General features: G+C 41.6%; 1 protein-coding gene across 3 annotated transcripts in view; it reads left to right on the top strand.

Moving 5' to 3' along the window:
- The window catches only part of FBXL4 (F-box and leucine rich repeat protein 4), a 72,215-nt gene extending 51,292 nt beyond the window's left edge, over nt 1-20,923 (top strand). For 2 of the 3 annotated variants that reach the window (XM_056566156.1, XM_056566157.1), the window contains exons 5-8: nt 8,478-8,691; nt 17,551-17,622; nt 18,902-19,214; nt 19,588-20,923. In XM_056566156.1, coding sequence (XP_056422131.1) covers nt 8,478-8,691; nt 17,551-17,622; nt 18,902-19,214; nt 19,588-19,751 — 763 coding nt within the window. In that variant the 3' untranslated portion in view covers nt 19,752-20,923. The remainder of the gene's footprint in view (nt 1-8,477; nt 8,692-17,550; nt 17,623-18,901; nt 19,215-19,587) is intronic. The other variant, XM_056566158.1, reaches the window with a different exon arrangement.
- The last annotated feature ends 536 nt before the right edge of the window (nt 20,924-21,459 follow it).

Below are 21,459 nucleotides of genomic sequence, written 5' to 3'. Positions count from 1 at the left end.
AGAGCTGTAGATCTGATCTGCTTAGATACACTGTTCTGTGTAGTATCACACTGAATGAGCTTAGATACACTGATTTGGGCAGTATCAGACTAAACTGGCTGAGATACATGGCTCAGGCAGTATCACTTCAGTCCTGTGTACTTACTCCTCTCTGCTATGACATAGTGCTAGAGAATGTGTTGTGCTGTAATTGGCCAGAGATGTAATGGAAAGGAAGTCCATGCTTGCGTACTTCTGGCAAACAGCCCATCTCTGGTCCTGTTCACTAAAATATAGATTATGATAAATAGCTGTGCACCATGGTAAAGAACCCTTGGTGGCTTGACCATAGCAATAAGAGCAATAAAATCCATTTGACAACATCATTAATCTTGTGGATGTTAGAGATCTTGTGGTCCTCTGCCTTCTGTTTGAGGATGCCTCACAGATGCTCTATAGGGTTTAGGTGTGGAGACAGTAGAAGTGAAAGTAGATCCCGACACACAGGTATCTTGATAATTTTTATTTAAGCATTAATTCATGCTAGTGAACGCAGCAGGCGTTCCGGCTGTAAAGCCTTTTTCAACTGCATGGGGTAGCTCTCCCGGTTACACAGTATTTATGCATTACAATTAATTAAAGGAATCAAGGTTCCCCAGCAACACACCATCAACAAAAGAACAAAGTAACATTTTAAAGTAACAGAACATAACTTAATATAATATGGATGGACTTCCTACAATAGATAATATAGCCATATATATTTTTTCATGAATCCTTCTCAGGTAGCTCTCTAAAAAGAAGAGAAAAAGCATATAAATATAAAATTAAAGCAAGGTAATCACTTATAATAACTGAGCAATGTCATAGTCCCGGTTTAAACCCCGGGGTTCCAGGGTCCCCAACCTATGGATCCAGAAAGCCTCCTTTCTAAGTAAAAGTTTTTGATATCCCCTCCCCTTTGGGGGGAAACACCTCATCAATGTTCTGATATTTCAGCTGTGCCACTGTATGTCCCTTCTGCTTAAAGTACACACTCCACTAGTGTCCAGCTCACCGCTCCCTTTTCCAGTGCACGGAAACTTGTGGACCACACTCGTAGAAGCAGGTTCAAATAAGAAGAAGAATCCAGCACTGCAGGTCCAACGCAAGGAAGCTGTTTATTGCGTATAAACACACGGACACAAAATGTGGATCACAGGTGATGCTTTTCGGCGAACTCTCTCGCCTTACTCATACAAAGAAAGATTAAGATCCTTCTGGTCTATATAGGGGACAGGGGAAACAGGTGAAAACACCTGAGTGGTATGGGTGGGGTCACTCCCCTCCCACACAGACACAGATTTGCAATACAATTCACACTGAAAAAATCGCACCAATAAACTGAATACAAAGATTAATATGATACATACACAAATAATCATCATGAAAATATAAATATATTTGCGAAATATCTACTGTGAAATATACATAATAATAACACAGTCAAATGAAAAACATATACAATTATAAACGTGTTAATTAATACCCCCACCATCAAAAATAGGGTGGATATACCAACATAAATCAATAAATGCCATAACCAATAATATGTGTATAAAATAAAAAAAATGCCAAAGGAAAAGGGGTATATAAGTATAGTAAATTCTTGTGTGTGTGTGTGAACGAGTCTCAAGTTATACTCACATGTGTTAGTGAGTAATGAGAGAACCGTTCACACAGCAATGTTGGAGAAAAATATCTGATGGTGATACTCATGCACCAGACCAAAACTATAGATATCTAATGCAAAAAACATGTTTATATTGTATGAGGTGCAGAGTAATTATCGGAGCCACACTAAATAGTAAACCTAAGGGTAGATCACTGGGCATGTTGTATATGGACAAATAAATGCATACCTAAAATAATTCAGTATGGATAGTGCATATGTGTGTACACATAAATACATGTGAATATCCGTCTTGTACTGTTAAGCCCATTGAAAACCCTGTAACTGAAAGAGGTCCGTATATCGCTAACTAACACTGTTAGAAGGAGATAAGTGTGAACAGGAGGCAATTAGGCACAACAATCTCACCACACCCCATGTGGGGCTAATAATATAACATGGTGTCTTGCCTCCTGTTCATACCTGCCGGGAATCTAGTACCCAACCTGAGGATCCAATAGACCTCTCGGTCCAAAAGCTTCCTCCTATGATCCCCTCCTCGTATCGGGACTGTGACCTTCTCAATGCCTTGGACATATAGGCTCTGAAAGGAGCCTGCATGATGCTCTGCACATTGCCTACTAACCATGGATATGTGACGGGAGTTAAAAAAATGTGGGATGTCCGACAGATGCCTCCGAACTCTCACTTTGAGGGAACCCGTCATACACCCCACATACTGGATGTTACACTCCCGGCATGTGATACAGTAAACTACAAAAGTAGTATTGCAGTTAAAATTTGAAATGTTTCTCCATTACTCGTGGACTTGAATTCTTTGCTGTTAAGCATGATGCGGCAACATGTGTATTTATTATGGCCACACTTTATGTTGCAACCAGTATGTTGCAACCAGTATGTGGGGTGTACGACGGGTGCCCTCAAAGTGAGAGTTCGGAGGCATCTGTCGGACATCCCACATTTTAACTCCCGTCACATATCCATGGTTAGTAGGCATTGTGCAGAGCATCATGCAGGCTCCTTTCAGAGCCTATATGTCCAAGGCATTGAGAAGGTCACAGTCCCAATACGAGGAGGGGATCATAGGAGGAAGCTTTTGGACCGAGAGGTCTATTGGATCCTCAAGTTGGGTACTAGATTCCCTGCAGGTATGAACAGGAGGCAAGACACAATGTTATATTATTAGCCCCACATGGGGTGTGGTGAGATTATTGTGCCTAATTGCCTCCTGTTCACACTTATCTCCTTCTAACAGTGTTAGTTAGCGATATACGGACCTCTTTCAGTTAAAGGGTTTTCACTGGGCTTAACAGTGCAAGACGGATATTCACATGTATTTATGTGTACACACATATGCACTATCCATACTGAATTATTTTAGGTATGCATTTATTTGTCCATATACAACATGCCCAGTGATCTACCCTTAGGTTTACTATTTAGTGTGGTTCCGATAATTACTCTGCACCTCAGACAATATAAACATGTTTTTTGCATTAGATATCTATAGTTTTGGTCTGGTGCATGAGTATCACCATCGGATATTTTTCTCCAACATTGCTGTGTGAACGGTTCTCTCATTACTCACTAACACATGTGAGTATAACTTGAGACTCGTTCACACACACAAGATTTTACTATACCTATATACCCCTTTTCCTTTGGCATTTTTTTACACACATCTTTATACACATATTATTGGTTATGGCATTTATTGATTTATGTTGGTATATCCACCCTATTTTTGATGGTGGGGGTATTAATTAACACGTTTATAATTTTATATGTTTTTCATTTGACTGTGTTATTATTATGTATATTTCACAGTAGATATTTCGCATATATACTTATATTTTCACGATGATTATTTGTGTATGTATCATATTAATCTTTGTATTCAGTTTATTGGTGCGATTTTTTTCAGTGTGAATTGTATTGCAAATCTGTGTCTGTGTGGGAGGGGAGTGACCCCACCCATACCACTCAGGTGTTTTCACCTGTTTCCCCTGTCCCCTATATAGACCAGAAGGATCTTAATCTTTCTTTGTATGACTAAGGCGAGAGAGTTCGCCGAAACGCGTCACCTGTGATCCACATTTTGTGTTCGTGTCTTTATATGCAATAAACAGCTTCCTTGCGTTGGACCTGCAGTGCTGGATTCTTCTTCTGCTTAAAGTGGTATGGTATGGGAAATAGTGTGTTAGCACATCTGATATGCGACTTATGTCTATTTATGCGGTCTCCCACACGCTGGGTGGTCTCCTCAACGTATAGGAGACCACATGGACACTTCACAATATAGATTACATTTTTCAAGTGACAGGTGTAATGTCCCTTGATTGGATAGCTGATACCTGAATGTGGATGCTTTACTTTATCACCTTTGATAATATTATTACATTGGGAACAGGATAGGCCAGGAAAGCTACCACATCTCTTAGACGTTAGAAAAGTTTGTATGGAAAGCTTTTTAGTGCCCACATCAGCCCTCACCATAATGTCACGTACATTTTGACAGCGTTTGTTGCAGATCAGTGGCGGACCGCAAAATTCTTTTATATGTGGGTAGGATTTTGACAAGATAGACCAGTGGTCCCTGATGATAGCATCAATCTTATAGCTCAACATGTGAAATGTTCTCACAAATGGGATGCGTTTTGATTTCTCAGCCACTCTGGTCTCTCTAGGTCTCTGCTGTTGTTGTAAAAAAACGACTAGAGTACCCCCGATCCTGTAATTTATGGTGGAGCTCCTTAATTCGATCGGTCCGCCTTGCTGGATCTGCAACAATCCGTCTAATACGTTCTCTCTGCGAAAATAAAATAGATTTCTTAACAGCTGGTGGATGGGCACTAGAAAAATGCAGCACACTATTACGGTCGGTGGCCTTACGATATAGGTCTGTACTCAGGGTGCCATCGGTACCTTTCAACACCATAGTGTCTAGAAAGGGAATCTGTTTTAAATCACAATTCATGCTGAACTGTAGTTCACTCCTAATACCGTTCAAATAGACAAAAAAAAATCTTGTAAGGATGAACGTGGACCTCCCCATATGCAGATGACATCGTCTATGAAACGGTGCCAACAAATGGCATATCTTTTAAACAGGTCATGAGAATAGACATATTCCTCCTCAAACAAAGCCATGTAGCATTCGCATATGGGGGGGGGCCACATTCAGCCCCATCGCCGATCCCCTCTGCTGCAAATAAAAAGTATCCTCTAAAGAGAAAGTAGTTTTCCTCTAGCACAATTCTTAACATATCCAAAAAGAAGGACTTCTATGTTTCACTATAAGAACTGTTCCAGTAGCCACTGAGTGTCCAGAATACCTTTGGGATGCTCTATTGATGTATAGAGACTAACCACGTCTATAGTAACAAGCCACGTATCAGGAGACACTACAGGTATATTAGATAATTTTAACAAAAAATCAGAGGTGTATAACAAAAAGGCAGGCGTGTTTTTAATCAATGGGGTCAATGCTTTTTCCAACATAATGGACAAGGGGGAGAGCACTGAGTCCATTGATTCAACAATTGGCCGCATCAACGGACTCAGTGCTCTCCCCCTTGTCCATTAGACGGATTGTTGCAGATCCAGCGAGGCGGACCGATCGAATTAAGGAGCTCCACCATAAATTACAGGATCGGGGGTACTCTAGTCGTTTTTTACAACAACAGCAGAGACCTAGAGAGACCAGAGTGGCTGAGAAATCAAAACGCATCCCATTCATGAGAACATTTCACCCGTTGAGCTATACGATTGATGCTATCATCAGGGACCACTGGTCTATCTTTTCAAAATCCTACCCACATATAGAAGAATTTCACGGTCCTCCACTGATCTGCAACAAACGTTGTCAAAATGTACGTGACATTCTGGTGAGGGCTGATGTGGGCACTAAAAAGCTTTCCAGACAAACTTTTCTAACGTCTAAGAGATGTGGTAGCTTTCCTGGCCTATCCTGTTCCCAATGTAATAATATTATCAAAGGTGATAAAGTACAGCATCCACATTCAGGTATCAGCTATCCAATCAAGGGACATTACACCTGTCACTCGAAAAATGTCATCTATATTGTGACGTGTCCATGCTGTCTCCTATACGTTGGGGAGACCACCCAGCATGTGGGAGACCGCATAAATGGACATAAGTCGCATATCAGATGTGCTAACACACTATTACCCATACCATACCACTTTAAGCAGAAGGGACATACAGTGGCACAGCTGAAATATCAGATCATTGATGAGGTAATTCCCCCTAGAAGGGGAGGGGATATCAAAAAAACTTTTACTTAGAAAGGAGGCTTTCTGGATCCAATAGGTGGGGACCCTGGAACCCCGGGGGTTTAAACCGGGACTACGCCATTGCTCAGTTATTATAAGTGATTACCTTGCCTTTAATTTTATATTTATATGTTTTTTCTCTTCTTCTTTTTAGAGAGCTACCTGAGAAGAATTCATGAAAAAATATATATGGCTATATTATCTATTTGTAGGAAGTCCATCCATATAAAATTATGTTGTGTTCTGTTACTTTAAAATGTTACTTTGTTCTTTTGTTGATGGTTTGTTGCTGGGGAACCTTGATTGCTTTAATTAATTGTAATGCATAAATACTGTGTAACGGGGAGAGCTACCCCATGCAGTTGAAAAAGGCTTTACAGCCGGAACGCGTGCTGCGTTCACTAGCATGAATTAATGCTTAAATAAAAATTATCAAGATTTGAATCAAGATACCTGTGTGCCGGGATCTACTTTCACTTCTACTAATCTATTTTGATCCACGGCACCTCCAGTACCAGTGCCGACCTCTTTCCTACCCTAGGTGTGGAGACATGCTTGGCCAGTCCTTCACCTTTTGCTCCTTTTAGTAAGGCAGTGGTCATCTTGGAGGTGTGTTTGGGGTTGGTATCATGTTGAAATACAATCTGGCGGTGCAGTCTCTGAAAGGAGGAGATCATGCTCTGCTTTAGTATGTCACAGTACATGTTGGCATTCATAGTTCCCTCAATGAACTGTAGCTCCCCAGTGCCAGCAGCACTCATGCAGCCCTAGACCATGACACTCCCACCACTATACTTGACTGTAGACAAGACACACTTGTCTTTTTACTCCTTACCTGGTTGCTGCCACCCGTGCTTGACATTATCTGAACCAAATTAGTTTATCTTGGTCTCATCGGAACCCAGGAGATGTTCCAGTAACAAATGTCCTTAGTCTGCTTGTCTTCAAACTGTGGGCTTTCTTGTGCTTCATCCTTCTGGAATGACCACTATGGAGACCAATTTGATGCAGTGCAGATGTGGCGTATAGTCTGAGCAATGACAGGCTGACGCTCCACCCTTCAACCTCTGCATGAATGCAGGCAGCACTCCTACATCTATTTCCCAAAGACAACCTCTGCATATGACGCTAAACATGTGCTCTCAAATTCTTTAGTTGACCATGAAGAGGCATGTTCTTAGTGGAACATATCCTGTAAAACAGCTATGTAAACTTTCCCACCCAGCTGCAGCTCAGTTTCAGGTTGGCAATCTTATCATAGCCTAGGCCATTTTTATATATATAATATAATTTTTTTTTTTTCTTCAGATTTCTTTGCCTTGAGATGCTAAAATGGCAAATTGGGCCCAATTCGGACATTTCACTTTTGTTCCCAAGATTTACACATTAATAGTTGTGTGTTTAAAGGTGCCCCTATACATCTTATTCTCTATCCAAAGGGACCCACTGTGATCTCTGCTGTGGCACCCCAGTGATGCAGTGCCAGAGGCTCGTGACATCACGGCCATGAATCCCCCCCCCACCCCCGTGACGTCATGCCCTCCCTTTCAATGCAAGTCTATGGGAGAGGGCGTTGCATTATGCCATGAGTCGTGACATCATGAGCCTCCGGCACCACAGCCTGCCGTTCTGGACGATGCTAGGTGCTACAGGGAGATCGCAATGGGTCCCAGTGCCCCTTTAAGTTATTTTGAGGGGACACAACATTAAACACTTATAAAGGCTTACTACTTTACATTGTAGCAAAATGTCATTTCTTCATGTTGTCACATGAAAAGATACCATAAAACATTTACAAAAATGTGAGGGGTGTACTCACTTATGCGAGATACTGTAAGGCTCTTCTTCACACTACTGTTTTCGCCCGGTAGGTGACGTCCGTTAGGAAGATAGCGGGAGAAGGATTTGTGCATGACACGTCTTTTTCTCCCGCTATCTGTGGCCACAATAACGGGAGTTATAATGGATTTTAGAGGAATGCCATTCAAGTGAATGGGATCCTTTTTACCTGTTATAACTCCTGTTAGGCTCCATTACAATAACGGATGTTAATGACAGACAAAGTAGAAAAAGAAGAAGAAAAAAAAAAGCCATTAACGTCCGTTTGCAATGGAGCCTCTTCAGTAGTGTGAAAGAAGCCTAAATGACAGAGCCAGGAGAGAATGCAAATGTGAAGTGTGCACTTCTCCTGGCTTGTTCTACTGTTCTGTTGTAGTCTAAACACTCGGACCACAACTGATCAAAACACTTGATATTTCTCTATGATATCCAAAAATGTTTATACTGGCAGTGCCCATTTAAGGTTTTTCTCTGGAAACTAATACATTTTGGTGCTTGGTCTCAAAGATTTTCTGTCTCAAAGGGTCTGTAGGTAACATCTAAACACAGGTGATTTATTTCAGCACAGTCCATTACTTGCCTATGACAATGTATTTTAAGAATAATACAACTGCTGTATTTTTGTTGTAATGTCATATCTGCAAAACATTTCTGTCTTTAGAGTCCGTCTTTCTTTCCTCCCTCATTTTCAGACTTTTAAAAGTGTGTGGCTCTGAGCTAGTGCGTCTGGAACTGGCCTGTGGCCATTTCTTAAATGAAGCGTGTCTGGAAGTCATAGCGGAGATGTGTCCAAACTTACAGGAATTAAATCTCTCCTCTTGTGATAAACTGCCACCGCAGGCTTTCAACCATGTTTCAAAAATTTGTGGATTGAAACGCCTTGTTCTGTACCGCACAAAAATTGAGGTGAGAACATACATTTTAGTGTTATGTATGTAAATGTCTTTGTGGCATGAAGGTGAAAATTATTTTGCACTAAAACTGTGTTAATATTGAAAAAAAAAACTTTAAAACGGAAATCTTATGTGACCTTCTGTTCTAACCAAGTTTATATATTAAACATATATGTATTATTATTATTAAAAAAAAATTTCAATTATTTCTATCTGTATTATAAAATAATCCTAAAATCTTGCTGTTTTCATTCTGGCCACTAAGACTAATAATAAGCTGACACTTCCTGTTCTGTACAGATCACTTTTCAGCAGGCTCCTCACTATCATCATAGACAGGATTACAGTGAAAGGTGACACAGGTATTTTGTTGAGCGGATTAGGCAGTGGCTGAGTGACAGAAAACAGAGGGTTGTAGTCAATGGAGTATATTCAGAGCAAGGTCTTGTTACCAGTGGGATACCTCAGGGATCTGTACTGGGACCAATTTTGTTTAATATCTTCATTAGTGATATTGCAAAAGGTCTCCATGGTAAGGTATGTCTTTTTGCTGATGACACAAAGATATGTAACAGGGTTGATGTTCCTGGAGGGATACGCCTAATGGAAAAGGATTTAGGCAAACTAGAAGAATGGTCAGAACTCTGTAAACTGAAATTTAATGTGGATAAGTGCAAGATAATGCACCTGGGGCGTAAAAACCCAAGGGAAGAATATAGAATATTTGACACAGTCCTTACCTCAGTATCTGAGGAAAGGGAATTAGGAGTAATTATTTCAGAAGACTTAAAGGTAGGAAGACAATGTAATAGAGCAGCAGGAAACTCTAGCAGAATGCTTGGATGTATGGGGAGAGGTATAAGCAGTAGAAAGAGAGAAGTGCTCATGCCGCTGTACAGAACACTGGTGAGACCTCACTTGGAGTATTGTGCGCAGTACTGGAGGCTGTATCTACAGAAGGATATAGATACTCTAGAGAGAGTTCAGAGAAGAGCTACTAAACTAGTACATGGATTGCAGGAAAGGTTAAAGGAGCTTACCAGGAAAGGTTAAAGGAGCTTGATATGTATAGCTTGGAAGAAAAAAGAGACAGAGGGGATATGATAGAAACCTTTAAATACATAAAGGGAATCAACACGGTAAAGGAGGAGAGCATATTTAAAAGAAGAAAAACTACCACAAGAGGACATAGTTTTAAATTAGAGGGGCAAAGGTTTAATAGTAATATCAGGAAGTATTACTTTACTGAGAGAGTAGTGGATGCATGGAATAGCCTTCCTTCAGAAGTGGTAGCTGCAAATACAGTGAAGGAGTTTAAACATGCATGGGATAAGCAAAAGGCTATCCTTCATATAAGATAGGGCCAGGGACTATTGATAGGATTCAGATTATTGGTCAGACTAGATGGTCCAAATGGTTCTCATCTGCTGTGGTTCTCATCCTGTGGATCTCATGGTTCTCATGCTGTGGATAGGGAAAATGTCCTGAGTACTCTTAAGTGTCACATATATGTCAGCATCCTGTCATAAAAGTGTGGCCTGCTGCATGTGTGAGAAATGGCCCAAACATAGTCACTAGGTAATTGGGCTGTTACTGTACATGCCAGCGTAACACAGCATCTCCTTTTACAGGATGCCAATGTATACATGTCATTTATTGTCAAATGGTGATGTGGATGAGCCCTTAAAGCTGTGTTCCCATCTTTCCTTTTGAGATATCCAGACCATCTCCGGGGACTGCAAACAGGCCAGAAAACTGTCTGATTTCTGTAGGGAAAGTCAGTGACCCCATACTTAAAGGGGTACTCCACAAACATTTTTTTTTAAATCAGCTGGTGCCAGAACGTTAAACAGATTTGTAAATTACTTCTATTTAAAAATCTTAATCCTTCCAGTACTTATCAGCTGCTGTATTCTCCACAGGAAGTTGTATTTCTTTCTGGAATCCTTTTCTGTCTGGTCACAGTGCTCTCTGCTGACACCTCTGTCCATGTCAGGAACTGTCCAGAGTAGGAGCAAATCCCCAATCCAAACCTTTCCTGCTCTGGACAGTCTGTGGTCAGTCTGAAAAGTACTCCAGAAAGAAATACAACTTCCTGTGAAGCATGCAGCAGCTGATAAGTACTGGAAGGATTTAGATTTTAAAATAGAAGTAATTTACAAATCTGTTTAACTTGGCACCAGTTGGCACCAGTTGATTTGAAAAAATGTATTTTCCACCGGAGTACCTCTTTAAGGTTTTATGTAAAGAACTGCAAGTTGTTTAGTTGACTTCTAAAACTTTTCACTTTTGCTTTAAAATTGGTAGTATGTCTGTATTTGAATCAGATCTAAACAATGCCTATTTTATACAATTGTGTTTTAAATCATATTTTTTTCTTCCATCATTACATGTATAATAAAATGATATAATAATGTACAGTATTTAGTGGAATTAGTTTTACTGAAGTTATGTAAGGCAGTTAGTTTGTTCTTGCTTTCGCACACATTTACCTACTGGTGTAGGAATTAGTTGTTCTTTTATCAACACATTCTGCTTGAGAAAAGTTCATTCGTAATGTGGAATTGAAATACAGGTCCACAATGTTCCCTAATGAGTTCAGTTGTACAAGAAACCTGCATATTGAAGTAGCTTTTCTTCTTTTCTTTGTCCAGCTTTGTGTTTGCGGCCTGGTTAACACCAAGATATGAAGCAGAGCTGATTAAAAATGTTATTTGAATTGTTCAGCTATTTGGTTAAATGGAGACCCACTCAGTTTTTCTCCCCCATGATTCCCTACTAACTCTATTTAGAATCCAGTCTTGAATATTGTTAGTCTGCAAGCTTTGATTTTCTATAGAGTTCATGCAACCATTTTCACCTATAAAATAAGCTTACCACTATGTGGGTGTCTTCAAAGTAACACTTTTACTTCTGCACCTTTTTTTTTTCTGTACAAGCTACAAAATCTTCCCTTCCCTTCTGCATATATATATATATATATATATATATATATATATATATATATATATATATATATAAAGCATATGATGCTTTGAAGAGTCCCAGGCCAGGCAGAGAATATTACAGTTCAAATAATTACAGGGTTTAGAGACTTAAATGGTCACAAATCCAGCCAAACCTTTTAATTTACTGCTAAAGTTTTAGCCGTGGTCACCATTTGCATCCACAGCTACTCTTTGTTATACATTGATGACCAGCTTACATTAGTGGTACATTAGTGGTATGTTATACATTAGTGGTATGTTATAGCCTGACCGGCAGCGGTGCTGTAATGTGGGCTCAGGATTGTATACAGCAAAATAGGCACATGCGCCATTCGCATCTTCTGTTGGACAGTGTTTGCACTATGAGAGACCTGGCCTCACCTCCTCAGAGGTTATTTTGTCTGCCCTGTGTGATTTAAAGTTGGCGGTGACCACTGCCTGGTAGCGATTATCTGTGAAACAGAGCCAGGCAGTCTGCATGTGCATCAGGTTATATTTAAAAAAGGTAGCAGCGGAGTTAAAGAGCAAGCATGTCACATGCCTATTGACAACCTCCTCATGGCTGCTGCCACCTGAGTGTGGTCTTTAAGTTTTTTGTGGGGGTGGTGCTCTTTGTTTGGCTCTTGCTGTCTTGTGCATTATTTATTGGAGTAACTTTAATCTCTCCTTGGACCTCTTTTGTAAAATCAGTGGGCCAATTTAGCAGTATAACCATATAGAGAAACAGAACATGGCCGCACATTTACAACTTGTTCTAACTGCTTCTGAGCATCATTTCAAAACTAACAGGTTGTAAGTGTATCTTTTTACCATAATGTGCAAGCCCATTCGCCATGTCAAGGCCACCTGATAATATTGTACAAGTTGTAGATGTGCAGTCTGATTCTCTGTTTGTGAGTTACAACTTAGCAATATCCTTACCATCATAACACTGGTTTAGATAAACATTCAGAATAAGCAATGACATTTTTCACCATGCTTCTGATTGGGTGACCTGTTGCTCAATGTAGATGATGCATAAAGGAGGTCTGTAGTTAAATGTTTTCACCCCGATATAATACAGTAAAATCTCCCTTAGTTGACACCTCCGAATAGGGGACACCTCCCAATAGCGGACAGTTTTTAATTCCCCGGCAGAGTCCCATAAGACTTATTGTATTTGCACCCTCCGAATAGGGGACACTCCCAATAGCAGTCGTGGACACACCCGAAAGGGGATAAAACACTCCCATTAGGGGACAAAACACTCCTAATAGGGCACAGTAGGGGACCAAACACTCCCAATAGGGGACAACCAGGCTTATGTGCAAAGGGCCACCATCAGGGGGTACAGCCAATATCCTAATAAGAAGCCCAGGCCCCCAATGCACCCCCTGCAGAAGCCCCATCACAGAAGCAGAAGACCGCGGTTTAAACAGTAATCTCCTGCTTCTGTACATCCGCCAGCCACATTCACCTCTCTCCTTTCCTGATCCCCACCCGTGCCACTTTATTTTCCCTGTGCCAAATCACCCCCCCCCCCCTTTTTTAACCCCTGTTTCACATAATTTCCTTTTGTCCCCCTCCTGTGCTATTTCATTCCCTCTTTATTACCCTCTTCATCACCTCCTCTTTACCACCCCCTGTACCATTTCATTCCTCTTTTATCCCCCTGTGCCATTTCATTCCTCTTTATCCCTGTCAGGATCCGGAGTGGTATGCAGAATAGACCCAGGTAGAAGATCCTCTATGTCAGTGAGGTTATGGCGTGGGCCATACCAGGGGAACAGAGTCTAAGGGGTTACTGGTTTTCACCAGAGCCCGCTGCAAAGCGGGATGGACTTGCTGCGGCAGGTAACCCCCAGGTTGTTCCACCCAATAGCGACTCAACCTCACTGACTGCTGAGTCAGGCGCAGTACAGAAGGACTAGGCAAAAGGCAAGGTCAGACATAGCAGAAGGTCAGGGCAGGCAGCAACGGTTCGTAGTCAAGGGCAACGGCAAAGGTCTGTATACACAGGCAAAGGACACACGGGAACGCTTTCACTGGCACAAGGCAACAAGATCCAGCAGGGACAGGAAGGGGAAGTGGGTTAATATAGTGTAGGGAGGTGATTGCACTGATTGAACCAGGCACCAATTAGTGGTGCACTGGCCCTTTAAATTTCAGTGAGCCGGCACGTGCGCGCCCCGGGACGGGACAGAAGGAGGACGGGGCAGGTGAGTGACATGGGACGCGATCTGAGAGCGGGCACGTCCTGTGCCTCGGATCGCGTCCCCTCCGGTGACACGGGAGCAGCGCTCGCGGTCAGCAGTGCTGACCGGAGCGCTGCATGCAGAGGCACGCCGCGAGCGCCCAGGGGAGGCAGTGGGACTCGGAGCGCACAGCATGACAATCCCCCTGTGCCATTTCATTCCCCCCACCCACCCTGTGCCATTTCATTCCCCTTCATCCCTCTGTGCCATTTCATTCCCCTTTATACCTCTGTGCCATTTCATTCCCCCTTTATCCCCCTGTGCCACTTCATAAAGAGGGGGGTAATGAATTTAAACAGAGGGTAATTAAGGGGGAATGATATGGCACAGGGGAATCAAGGGTAAGTGATGTGGCACAGAGGGTAATGGGGGGATAATTTGGCACAAGGCACGGGGGAATAAGGTTGTACAGGCTATAAAGGGGGATGAAATAATACAGGGAAGGGATGAGGGGCGATTAACCCCTTAAGGACGCAGGGTTTTTCCTTTTTTTTTTTTTTGCATTTTCGTTTTTTCCTTCTTACCTTTAAAGAAATCATAACTCTTTCAATTTTGAACCTAAAAATCCATATGGTGGCTTATTTTTTGCGTCACCAATTCTACTTTGTAATGACGTCAGTCATTTTACCCAAAAATCTATGGCAAAACAGAAAACAAAATAATTATGAGACAAAATTGAAAAAAAAAAACATTTTGTAAATTTTGGGGGCTTCAGTTTCTACACAGTCCATTTTTCGGTAAAAATGACAAATTCTGTAGGTCCATACAATTAAAATGGTACCCTACTTATATAGGTTTGATTTTGTCGTACTTCTGGGGAAAAATCATAACTATATGCAGGAAAATTTATGCCTTTAAAATTGTCATCTTCTGACCCCTACAACTTTTTTATTTTTCCATGTATGGGGCGGTATGAGGGCTCATTTTTTGTGCTGTGATCTGAAGTTTTTAACGGTACCATTTTTGTATTGATAGTGCCCACTATTTCGGACTTTGCAATTTTTTTGCGCATACGCCATTGACCGTGCGGTTTAATTAACAATATATTTTTATAATTCGGACATTTCTGCTTGCGGCAATACCACATATGTTTATTTTTATTTACACAGTTTTTTATGGGAAAAGGGGGGTGATTCAAACTTTTATTAGGAAAGGGGTTAAATGATCTTTATTTACTTTTTTTTTTTTTTTTTTACTTTTTTTTTGCAATGTTATAGCTACCATAGGGGGCTATAACACTGCACACACTGATCTTTTACATTGATCAATGGTTTCTCATAGGAAACCATTGATCAATTATTATGCCGCTTGTCACGATTCGGCTTACGGGTTGTGGATCCGCTGTGTCAGCGAGGGATTGGCGTGGACCGTGCTAGTGGACCGGTTCTAAGAGGCTACTGGTGTTCACCAGAGCCCGCCGCAAAGCGGGATGGTCTTGCTGCGGCAGTAGCAACCAGGTCGTATCCACTAGCAACGGCTCAACCTCACTGACTGCTGAGAAGGCGTGGGACAGAAGGACAAGGCAGAGGCAAGGTCAGACGTAGCAGAAGTTCGGGGGCAGGCGGCAAGGTTCGTAGTCAGGATGGATAGCAGAAGTTCAGGTACACAGGCTTTGGACACACTAAACGCTTTCACTGGCACAAGGCAACAAGATCCGGCCAGGGAGTGCATGGGAGGAGATCAGATATAGCCAGGGAGCAGGTGGAAGCCAATTAAGCTAATTGGGCCAGGCACCAATCATTGGTGCACTGGCCCTTTAAGTCTCAGAGAGCTGGCGCGCGCGCGCCCTAGAGAGCGGAGCCGCGCGCGCCAGTACATGACAGCAGGGGACCGGGACGGGTAAGTGACCTGGGATGCGATTCGCGAGCGGGCGCGTCCCGCTGTGCGAATCGCATCCCCGACGGCCATGACAGTGCAGCGCTCCCGGTCAGCGGGACTGACCGGGGAGCTGCAGGGAGAAAGACGCCGTGAGCGCTCCGGGGAGGAGCGGGGACCCGGAGCGCTAGGCGTAACACCGCTTGACTGCTCATGCCTGGATCTCAGGCACATAGCAGTCATTCGGCGATCGGACACCAGGAGGCAAGGTAGGGACCGTCCTGTAAGCTGTTCGGGATGCCACGATTTCGCCACGGCGATCCCGGACAGCCCCCTGAGCAAACCAGCAATGGTTTACTTTAATTTTAGACGCGTTCAACTTTGAATGCCGCGTCTAAAGGGTTAATAGCATGCGGCACCGCGATCAGTGCCGCACGCTATTAGCCACGGGTCCCAGCCGTTGTTAGAGGCCTGGCCCGACCCGTTATGACGTGGGTCCACGCCGTGGCCCCACGTTATAGAACGGGAGCGGACTCATGACGTACCGGTAAGTCGTGGGTCCTTAAGGGGTTAAACGGCACTGGGAGATTCTGTAACATTCCTTGTTATGTTTTATAGATAATTACTCTGGAGTGAGTACAGAACAGTATTCGGTCATTCAGAAAGATTTTTGATCTTTTTTTTTCACAATAAGGGACATCTCTTAATGGCAGACACTTTTTTTTATTCCCCTTTATTCCCCGTGAGTGTATTGGGAGATTCTACTGTAACATCTTTGAACTTGTCCTCATAAAATTTAAATAAATGCCTGTTAATAGAAATCCGGACCAAGGATAGCCTGCAGGACTCCTATGTTGCTTGGCAGTGGCACTGAAGTCAGGACCCCAAATGAAGTGTGAGGAGCCAGGAGTGCACAGATGCTGAGGGTTGGGACGTTTCTAGAGAAACTAGGTTCACATCCATATACTGAATGGAGCAGAGGTGTGTGGGGCTGTGGTGTGTAATTTGTGCTTCCTGGCAGGAGTAGCACAGCTGAGCATGTCCTCATGAGATGAAAATTTCAAAGAAGCAGTACCGCTGAGCGGCCGGTTGATCACAGGTGGCAGTGTACAGTATTAAGCAGCCGGCAACTGTTTCAGTCTGATGGCACCCAACATAGCAGGTGGAAGAAGTCCGCAGTGCTCACTGCAGACTTTTGGCTGCAGAGAAGCATCATAAGTTGATGTTGCATATAACTTACTGTGGCGTATGAGAGGCCATCATAAGATGAATCCATTTTCTGTCAGGGCTATTTAATGAGGGGCCACTGTGCTGATTTTGACTACAATGCATCTGGCTTACCCTGTACTGTGTGTTTTTGTGTGACCAGATAGATTTTTTGGTAGTAGCCTTGTCAGCTCAGTGAATCTTTTGACACAGAGGTCAGAAATTCAATGCTGAATCTCTTCAGCTCTATTGGCATTTCTATCATTGTAGATGGAGATGTCAGAGATTCTATTGCCCACCTTTCTAAGATGCTCTTATGACCCAGCTTCCTACATCTTTGAACTTAACCATTCTTTCAAACAGAAATCCTTTGGGAAAATACCTGCCAAAGATAAAGAATAGATCTCTCCAGAGGATAAGAAATCACATCCAAAGTGACAGACATTTAGGCCTGTAATGATTTTTAGACTATAAACTAATCAATATTAGGATACCTAGGGACTCATTAAATGGCATTTGTAATGTTTGTATAGGAAGCCTAAAGTTGCATTTAAGCAATGCAGGTGATGACCCAATTGACCCCTTTTTTCCTTTCCCTCAAATCTCATTTTGACATAATTCCAATGGCAGCAAACAGCTCTACTTAGCATTCTGAACTTCTGTCCAGAACTGCAACACCTTAACCTCGGCAGCTGCGTTCTGGTAAGTACCCACAACACTGTAGTTGTCATTTTCACTTGAATGTTTAGCTATTCTTGCCAGATATGTTCTTCTGATGTTTATACACATAAAACTATATCTGTCTTTGTCTCTGTCTATCTCAGCTTCTTAGCATGCCATCTACTAAATAAAATTTATTATAAACTCTATTTTGAATGTATAACTCTTAAAGGGGTACTCCGGCCCTAAGACATCTTATCTCCTAGGATCGGATCACAGGGGTCCTGCCACTGCCCCCCCACCCCCCCCCCCCCCCCCGCAATCTTTCATGCAGCACCCCGCTATCATCAGCCTTCGGAGCGAACATCGCTCCAGGTCTGATGAATCACGATCACAGGGCCGGAGTATTGTGACGTCACGGCTCCGCCCCATGTGACGTCACGCTCCGCCCCCTCATTGCAAGCCTATGGGAGGGGGTGTGATGGCAGTGATGTCACATGGGGCGGAGCTGGGACGTCACGATACTCTGACCCCATGATCATGATTCATCAGAAACTTAGCGATGTTTGCTCTGGAGGCTGATATCAGGGTTCTGCATGAAAGATTTCATCTTATCCCTTATCCTTTGGATAGGTGATAAGATGTCTTAGGGCCGGAGTACCCCTTTAAGGAGCTGAAGTATTACAGCATATTTTAAAGGAGCTGTCTTAATAAAAAAAATTGCCCTCCCCTCCCCACAATTGAAGCCAATATTGCCCATAGACACTATTACAGCTTATCCCTATTCAAAGTAATAAGGTTGAGCTGCAGTACCACACACAACCAGTGGGCAAGATTAGTGCTAATGGGCAAAATAAAATAGAAATGACAAATCCACTATACATTTAGTATGATGCACGTACCCTATTATGTTTCTTATAGGGGTTCTGCTGAATTTCAAGATTTTTTTAATACTTTTGCTGGGGAGCTGATAAACAGGGAAAAGAAATTATACTTGCTTGCCACGGTTCCCCACAGCTTCCGATCATCCCTTTGGTTTTTGTTCATTCCTACTTTCATGGAAAGATTTCTCAGCAGTGCTGTCCCATGATTCACACATTTGGAAATCACTAAGTCACAAATGATCCAGCGATTGGCTAGTGATTGATACAAGTCCAGCAAGGAGACTGAAAGCTGTAGGGGACCAGGGCAGGTAAGTTTCATAATTTTTTTTTATTTTTACCAGTCCCCCAGCAACATATAAAAACATATGAGGATCCCAGAATAGTTCTTTATTTAATGTGTGGAATGCTAAACACTGCAGGCATCTTTCTTTTGACAGATTGAAGACTATGACCTAATAGCTGGAGTTATAGGTGCCAAGTGCAAGAAGTTACGTTCTTTAGACTTGTGGAGATGTAAAAATATTACAGAAAAAGGAATAACAGACCTTGCTTCTGGTTGTCCTCTTCTTGAAGAACTTGACCTTGGTTGGTGTCCTACTCTTCATAGCGGTACTGGATGCTTTACAAACCTTGCTCGTAAGCTTCCTTGTCTGAGAAAGCTCTTTCTTACTGCTAACCGCTCTGTGTGTGACTCTGATATAGAAGAATTAGCAGCAAATTGTCAACATCTTCAGTACCTTGATATATTAGGTAAGTATTGTTATATCATGTGTTTACTCTCTATTGAAGCTTTTTGGTATATATAACATTTTCCATATCTATCTATCTATCTATCTATGTAGAAAATATATTTCTACCTAATCTTTTTGTTTTCTGAGTCAAGGACTTCTAGGTATGTATGCTGGACATTTTTTCTTTAAAGGAAAAATCAAGCTAAAAATAGCTTATCCCTTATCTACAGGATACTGTACAAGTACATCTATAACTGCTCTTTTTCAATCATACTGCGCATTGGTTACTTATGTCTACAATCTAGAACCCATGACATTACATTTCAGGGTTTTAATTTACTCCTTAATTGTGTTCCTAAATAACAAAATCTGTATTTGTTTTATTGTTCCAGGTACTAGGCTGGTGAGTCCACCATCTTTACGAAAATTGCTGGAATCCTGCAAGGAGCTTGTCCTACTGGATGTTTCTTTTTGTTCACAGATTGACAGCTGTATAGTTCAGGAACTTGTTTCCAGATTTCCAAATGTGTCCATTAAAAAGAGTTTCACTCAGTAAATATAAATGCAGCTCCAATATGTTTCATGTCTATAATGGAAATACTTCCTTTTTTTTTTTTTTTTTTAAGGCCCCATTACATTGGGAAATTATTGGCCATACAGACTGGTATCACCCTATGTAATAGGGCCAACGATCAGCCGACGAATGAGCAAACAACTATTCATCAGCTGATGGGGTCTTTTTGCACAGCTTAAAAATCAACTTTCATTGGCCGCACCTCTCAGGTGAGGTGTGGCAAACAAATGAAGGCAGTAAAGGGCCATGTCAATTATCCAGTGATTGTTCATGCGGGCCTTCTGGTACAATAGGCTCAGTAATTGAGGGCTGATATTAGAGATAGGCACTTGTTTACAGGGAGTAGCGGGCAATGTATTAATGCCCTAACTGCAGCTCTTCCAGCTATTACCATGTCCATAAAATATAAGTTTGCTGAGCTAAACTTACAATACAAATTGAAAAGAATTGTATGTGTTGAAAGATTTTGTGGATTTTTTTTTTAGATAAATTATTATATTTTTGCCTTGTTCTTGAAATACACCTTTTTTATTGAAAAACTTTTATTTAAATGCTCATTGTCATTTTGAAAATCTTTTGACATGTCCTAGTGACATGTTATAAGTTTAGATTGGCGGGGTCTGAGTGTCGAGGCCTCCACCGATCAAGAGAACGAGTTGGGAGAAGTTCACACTTAGCTTGTTCTCTCCCTGCTCCGTGTCACATGATTGAGACAAACTCGCAATGTAAGTTTATAAGCGTGTCTCTATTACGTGACACAGAGGCAGGGAGAAGAGTGCACGGCAGCGCAGACTTCTCCTGACTTGTTCTCCTGATTGGTGTAGGTCTTTTCACTCCCTTTTGAAACTTTAAACTTTTGATGCTAGGACATGGTAAATGACAGGTACTCTTTTTAAGGCTTCCATGGCAGATGTAATGTTCTATACAAATCTGAATATTTAGTAGTTATAATGTTAATGTGTATTTATTACTCTGAAACAGAGATCCTAAAGAATGACCCTAAATTAAAATGGTTTGTGAGTTGATAAATATCAATAAAAGGAAAGGTTAAAGGACCTTAAAGGGGTATTCCAGGGAAAAACTTTTTTTGATCTATTAACTGGCTCCAGAAAGTTAAACAGACTTGTAAATTACTTCTATTAAAAAATCTTAATCCTTTCAGTACTTATGAGCTTCTGAAGTTAAGGTTGTTATTTTCTGTCTAAGTGCTCTCTGATGACACGTGTCTCAGGAAACACCCAGTTTAGAAGAGGTTTGCTATGGGGATTTGCTTCTAAACTGGGCGGTTCCCGAGACACGTGTCATCAGAGAGCACTTAGACAGAAAAGAACAACCTTAACTTCAGAAGCTCATAAGTACTGAAAGGATTAAGATTTTTTAATAGAAGTAATTTACAAATCTGTTTAACTTTCAGGAGCCAGTTGATATATATATATATATATATATATATATATATATATATATATATATATATATATATATATATATAAAAAGTTTTTTCCTGGATAACACCTTTAACATGTATAGCTTGGAAGAAAGAAGAGACAGAGGGGATATGATAGAGACTTTTAAATACATAAAGGGAATCAACATGGTAAGGGAGGAGAGCATATTTAAAAGAAGAAAAACTACCAAAAGAGGACATAGTTTTAAATTAGAGGGGCAAAGGTTTAAACAAAATATCAGGAAG

This window comes from Hyla sarda, chromosome 3 (genome assembly GCF_029499605.1).
Source record: "Hyla sarda isolate aHylSar1 chromosome 3, aHylSar1.hap1, whole genome shotgun sequence".
NCBI lineage: Eukaryota > Metazoa > Chordata > Amphibia > Anura > Hylidae > Hyla > Hyla sarda.
Note: the sequence above shows the minus strand (reverse complement) of the source record. Positions and strands in the feature narration are given on the sequence as shown.